Here is a 6,908-nt window from a genome sequence, read left to right on the forward strand (position 1 = left end):
ATAATAATAAACTCCCATTTCTGCTGAAGCTAGATGAATTGAGTTTCTGTTATATACAAGTAGATGATGTCTAACTAATATTCACATTAACATAGTGATAACTGAACCTTCGTTTCCATATCCCTTCTCTCCCAGTTGTCACCCATGGTGACCCCATGTGTGTCAGAGTAGAACTGTGCTCCACAGGACTTTCAACAGCTGATTTTTCAGAAGATCTCCCAGCCTTTCTTCTGAGGCGTCTCTGGGTGGATTCATACCTCTGTCCTTTTGGTTAGCAGATGAGCACCTAACTGTTTGCACCATCCAGGGACTCCAGTATAACACCCCACAAATTGATACTAAATATGTAAAAGTTTACCTCATGTTCCTTATTATTTGTCCGTGATGACTGTAAACGAAAATCAACAGCTGAGTCTGCTAAAAACAAAACAAAATGAGAGACCAGGTTATTTTATCAACTAAATATCCAATAATACCTAAAAATAGCAAATTAATAAAATAAATATCTTTTATCTAGAAATAGAATGCAGCAGTTTTAAAGGACGGCATAGAAATCCATCATTGACCAGTTACATTAAAAAACTGTTAGGGTGGCGAAGCATAAAAAAGTATAAAACTGCCAAAAAATGTGACAATCTAATCAAGACTTTACAGCTAACCTCTGCTTTACAGAGAACGTGGGGAAGAAGGGAATTAGGGAAATGAAATCGTGCATAAGCAAATAAGACAAACGCAACAGTGAGACAATCTATGGGGTGACTAACCTGGCTTTTTTCAACCAGGAAACGAGCAAGAGGAGAGGTGGAAAAGTCACACACTATTAAAGACTTAAGAGACACAACAACAAATGTACTCCAACATAATGTAACTTTGCTCTGGCTCCAATCCAAGCAACCCAGCTGAGATAATCAGTAAATCAAAATATATATTGAGACACTAGATGCTAACAGAAGAACTGTTACGTTTACTAGCTGTGATAATTGCACTTTGGGCATGTAAGAAAATGTCTATATTTTTAGAGACGCATACTAAAATACATAGGAGTGAAATAACAGTACGTGGAATTTGTTTTAAAATTCCAGAAAAAAAGTAGTAAACACTGTTGTTGTTGTTGTTGTTGTTGTGTGCCAAGGAGCCCTGGTAGTGCACAGGTTAAGCACGCCCCTGCTAACCAAAAACTCAGTGGTTGAAACCCACCAGCTGCTCCATGGGAGAAAGATATGACAGTCAGCTTCCATAAAGATTTACTGCATTGGAAACCCTATGGGGCAGTTCTACTTTGTCCTACAGGGTACTGTGAGTTGGAATCAATTTGATGGCAATAGGGTTTTTGGCTTTGGTTGTGTACCATCAGCAGCCTTGGTAGCACAGTGGTTAAGAGCTCATCTGCTAACCAAAGTGGCAGTTCGAATCCACCAGGTCCCCCCTGGAAACCCTATGGGGCAGCTCTACTCTGTCCTATAAGGTTGCTATGAGTTGTAATCGACTCGACAGCAACGGGTTTTATTTTTTATTTTGTTTATTTCTGTGTGCCACCAACTTGATTCTTATTCATAGCAACCCTACAGGACAAAGTAGAACTGCTGCATACAGTTTCCTAGACTGTAATCTTTACAGGAGCACATCGCAAGGTCTTTTCTCCCTTGGAGTGGCTAGAGGGTTCAAACCATCAACCTTTCAGTCAGCAGCCAAATGTTAACCATTGCGCCACCAGGCCTCCTTAAAATTACTGTATGACAAAACCTTAAATTAACTGAAACTAAAGAATAGGTATGTTGGGAGTTATTACTTTTCAATTTGTTATATAATTAACATATGATAAAATTCAGCCTTTTAACAGTGTACAATTCAAAGGATTTTAGTATATTCACAAAGCTGTGCAACCATGTAAAAATGGCATGACTACAACCTCCTCATCTAACTTCAGGGGCAGGAGAAGAAGCACCATCAACATCAGCCCAAGGCTGATTCACATGAGATGGAAGTCAGACATACCTCTACTCTCCAACCTTTTTACCAATTCTGACACAAGCTGCCCCTGCCATGGCACTCTCCTTCTCTGCTGGGTTTGAAAATTCATTGCAATGGCCAGAGAACTCACAGACCATTCTCACAACTATGGGGTTTATTAAGAAAGGAACAGATTACAACTCAGGATCAGATCAACTTGGATGCAACAGGAACAATTAAGGACACAGTTCATCAATCAGGACAGCTTACTCTTGACCTGGAACACAGGCAGGCCTCCCTCTCAGCCCTTGGCCCCTCGACCCTCAGCACTCTACCTGGCTTATACTGTGCTCAGGCAAATGTTACAAAGCTCTTAGCCCTGCCAATAAACGCTGTAGGCACCCCACTCCGCCAGGAAGCCTACTGCCCGAAGGCTCTCAAGCTCTCTCACATTATGGGTCAGCAAGCCCACTGTAGCTGCCTCACTCCAAGGGCCAGGAAGCCCACCGTGCCATCTCGTGCTGGTCTCCTGTCTCCTCCTGTCACATGCTACTGCTGCCTACAGTGTTACAGCTCTCCAGAGTTACAAGTCTCCCTGCCTCCTGGGTTTAGGAGGTTCTCAGCACAGAGACCTTAGGTCCAAAGAACAAGCTCTGCTCCCAGATCCTCCTCTTGATGATAGACAGGTCCCACTCAACCTCTGGAATTTGGTCCTGTCTTAGTTATCTATTGCTGCTATAACAGAAATATCACAAGTGGATGGCTTCCACAAACAGAAGATTATTCTCTCACAGTTTAAGAGGCTAAAAGTCCAAATTCAGGGCATCAATTCTAGGGGAAAGCTTTCTCTCTCTGATGGCTCTGGGGAAAGGTCCCTGTCATCAATCTTCAGCTGGTCTAGGAGCTTCTCAGTGCAGGGACCCCACGTCCAAAGAATGCACTAAGATCCTGGCTGTTCTTTCTTGGTGGTAATGAGGTCCCTCTCCTCTCTGTTCACTTCTCTTTTTTATATCTCAAAAGAGAATGACTCAAGATACAACCCAATACTGAAGATGGAATCCTGCTTCATTAACATAACTGCCTGCCTCATTAACATCACTGGGGTTAGGATTTACAATACATAGGACAAAATGGTGGACAATCAAACAATACTGGGAATTATGGCCTAGAAAAGTTCACACATTTTGGGGGAACACAATTCAATCCATAACAGCTCCCTTTAAGCCCAGTGGAATCGCAAAACAGACCAATCCCTGACAAGGGTTCCATGCACCTGATCTGCAGTGGCAAAAATGTCCAACTCCCTTCATGGGTCACAAGCACCTTGTTTGCATACTTCCACCCAATCATTCTGTGGAAGCTAAAAGACCATAGGACTCTTTGTTGTTGTTAGGTGCCATCAAGTCAGTTCCAACTCTTAGCAACCCTATGTACAACAGAAAGAAATACTGCCTGGTCCTGTGACATCCTCACAATCATTGGCATGTTTGAGCCCACTGTTGCAGCCACTGTGTCAATCCATCTCGTTGAGGGTCTTCCTCTTTTTCAATGTCCCTCTACTTTACGGTGGAGCCCTGGTGGCGCAGTGGGTAAGAGCTACAGCAGATACCAAAAAATCGTCAATTCTAATTCACCAGCAGCACCTAGGGGCAGTTCTACACTGTCCTGTAGGATTGCTACGAGTTGGAATCAACACAACAGCAACAGGTTTCTTTTCCCCCCTATCTCAACCAAGCATAATGTCCTTCTCCAAGGCCTGCTCCCTCCTGATAACATGGTCAAAGTACATGAGGGGAAGTCTCACCATCCTCACTTTCAAGGAGCACTCAGGCTGTACTTCTTCCAAGAAAGACTTGTTCGTTCTTCTGGCGCTCCATGGTACGCTCAGTATTCTTCAACAACACCATAATTCAAAGGAATTATTCTTTGGTCCTCCTTTCTCATTGTCTAGCTTTCGTATGCATATGAAGTGATTGCAAATATGATGGCTTGGGTCAGGGCGCCTTAGTCCTCAAAGTGACATCTTTGTTTTTCAACACTTACAAGAGGTTTCACACAGCATATTTTTCCAATACATCATTTTGATTTCCTGACTGCTGCTTCCATGGGGATTGACTGTGGATCCAAGAAAAATGAAATCCTTGACAACTTCAATCTTTTCTCCATTTATCACAATGTTCCTTATTGATCCAGTTGTGAGCGTGAGGGTTTTTCTTTTCTTGATGTTCAGGTGTAATCCATACTATAGTCTTTGATCTTCATCAGTAAGTGCTTCAAGTCCTCTTCACTTTCAGCAAGTAAGGTTGTGTCATCTGCATACTGCAGGTTGTTAATGAGTCTTCCTCCAGTCCTGATGCTGCATTCTTCTTCATATAATCCAGCATCTCAGATTATTTGCTCAGCAGACAGACTGAATACATATGGTGAAAGGATACAACCCTGACGCACACCTTTCCTGACTTTGAACCATGGAGCATCCCGTTGCTCTGTTCAAATGACTGCCTCTTGGTCTCTGTACAGGTTCCGCGTGAACACAATTAAGTGTTCTGGAATTCTCATTCTTCACACTGTTATCTATAATTTTGTTATGATCCACACAAATATCTTTGCATAGTCAATAAAACAGTTAAACATCTCTCTGGTATTCTCTGCTTTTAGCTAGAAGGGTCATATTAAAGCAATTCACTGCACCACAAAAAACCACTATCTAATTAATTCCAGAATATTTTCATCACTCCCAAAAGAAACCCTGTAATTCACAGCAGTCACTCCCCATTCCACCCTCCCCCAGCCCCTGACAACCATTAACCTACTTTCAGTCTACGTAGGTTTTCCTATTTTAGACATTTCCTATAAATGAAATCATATATTATGTGGACATTTGTGTCTCTCGTCTTTCACTTAGAATGTTTTCATACTAGGCCCTTATCAGATATATCATTCGCAAACATTTTTTCCCATCCTATAGGCTGTCTTTTTACTTTCTTCATAGCGCCCTTTAAAGCACAAGTGTTTTCCATTTTGATGAAATCCATTAACTATTTTTTCTTTTGTTGCTTGTGAGAATGGGGAGTTATTAATGCTTATGTATATATTTGTTTTCATCAAGAGAACATAAATATTCCTCACGATTTTTAACTTAAAAATATAAATATGCTTTCACTCATTAATCTTATACTATAGGATCAAGCAAGGATTTTTTAGTATAGAACTACAGTTTGGAGTTATATAATAACTTTCTTACATATACGGATAGTAGGCAGGTTTCAATTTCCAGTTTTTATTATCTTCGACAAAGAGAGAGAACTTAGTATACTTGGAAAGCAATCTAAAAAGGAAATCAATCAACATGATTTACAATAGCCCCCAAGAAGATAAAATGCTTAGGAATAAACCTAACCAGAGACGTAAAACACCTATACAAAGAAAACTATGAGACACTACTGCAAGAAACCAAGACACCTGCATTAGTGGAAAAAAATACTATGCTCATGGATAGGAAGACTCAACATTGTGAAAATGTCAATTCTACCCAAAGCCATCTATAGATACAACGCAATCCCGATCCAAATTACAACGACATTTTTTAAGGAGATGGAGAAACAAATCACCAACTTCACACGCAAAGGAAAGAGGCCCCGGATAAGTAAAGCATTACTGAAGAAGAAGAAAAAAGTCGGAGGCCTCACACTACCTGATTTTAGAACCTATTTTACTGCCACTATAGTCAAAACAGCCTGGTACTGGTACAACAACAGATACATAGACCAATGGAACAGAATTGAGAATCTAGATGTAAATTCATCCACCTACGAGCAGCTGATATTTGACAAAGACCCAAAATCCATTAAATGGAGAAAAGACAGTCTCTTTAACAAATGGTGCTAGAATAACTGGGTATTCATCTACAAAAAAGTGACACAAGACCCATACCTAAAACCATATACAAAAACTAACTCAAAATGGATCAAAGACCTAAACACAAACTCAAAACAATAAAGATCATGGAAGAAAAAATAGGGACAACACTAGGAGCTCTAATACATGGCATAAACAGAATACAAACCATAAATAATAAATGCACAAACACGAGAAGAGAAACTAGATAACTAGGAGCTCCTAAAAATCAAAACACTTAGTGTGCATCAAAAGACTTCACCAAAAGAGTAAAAAGAGAACCTACAGACTGGGAAAAAATTTTAGGCTACGACATATCCAACATGGGTCTAATCTCTAAAATATCTACAAGATACTGCAACACCTCAACAACAAAAAGACAAACAACCAAATTAAAAAATGGCCAAGTTTATGAACAGACACTTCACCAAAGAAGACATTCAGGCAGCAAACAGACACATGAGGAAATGCTAACGATCATCAGCTATTAGAGAAATGCATGTCAAAACTACAATGTGATACCATCTCACACCAACAAGGCTGGCACTAATGCAAAAAATACAAAATAATAAATATTGGAGAGGTTGTAGAGTGACTGGAATACTTATGCACTGCTAGTGGGAATGTAAAATGATACAACCACTTTGGAAATCGATTTGGCACTTCCTTAAAAGGATCCAGCAATCCCACTCCTTGGAATATATCCCACAGAAATAAGAGCCGTCACACGAATAGATATATGCACACCCATGTTCACTGCAGTACTGTTCACAATAGCAAAAAGATGGAAACAAGCTAGGTGCCCATCAACAGGTGAATGGATAAACAAATTCTGGTACATACACAATGGAATACTAGACAATAATAAAGAACAATGATGAATCTGCGAAACATCTCACAACATGGATGAATCTGGACGACATTATGCTGAGTGAATTTAGTCACAAAAGGACAAACATGGTATAAGACCACTATTATAAGACCTCAAGAAAAGGTTTAAACACAGAAGAAAACATTCTTTGATGGTTACAAGGGTGGGGAGGGAGGGAGGGGTAATTCAC

At 40.2% G+C, this 6,908-nt stretch overlaps 1 protein-coding gene across 1 annotated transcript in view; it reads right to left on the bottom strand.

The window, feature by feature from the left end:
• The window catches only part of CEP192 (centrosomal protein 192), a 193,928-nt gene that overhangs the window by 130,061 nt on the left and 56,959 nt on the right, over positions 1-6,908 (bottom strand). Inside the window, exon 5 of the mRNA XM_023724815.1 lies at positions 359-414. Coding sequence (XP_023580583.1) covers positions 359-414 — 56 coding nt within the window. The remainder of the gene's footprint in view (positions 1-358; positions 415-6,908) is intronic.

The sequence above is a fragment of the Trichechus manatus genome, unplaced genomic scaffold, assembly GCF_000243295.1.
Source record: "Trichechus manatus latirostris isolate Lorelei unplaced genomic scaffold, TriManLat1.0 scaffold00262, whole genome shotgun sequence".
Taxonomy (NCBI): Eukaryota; Metazoa; Chordata; class Mammalia; order Sirenia; family Trichechidae; genus Trichechus; species Trichechus manatus.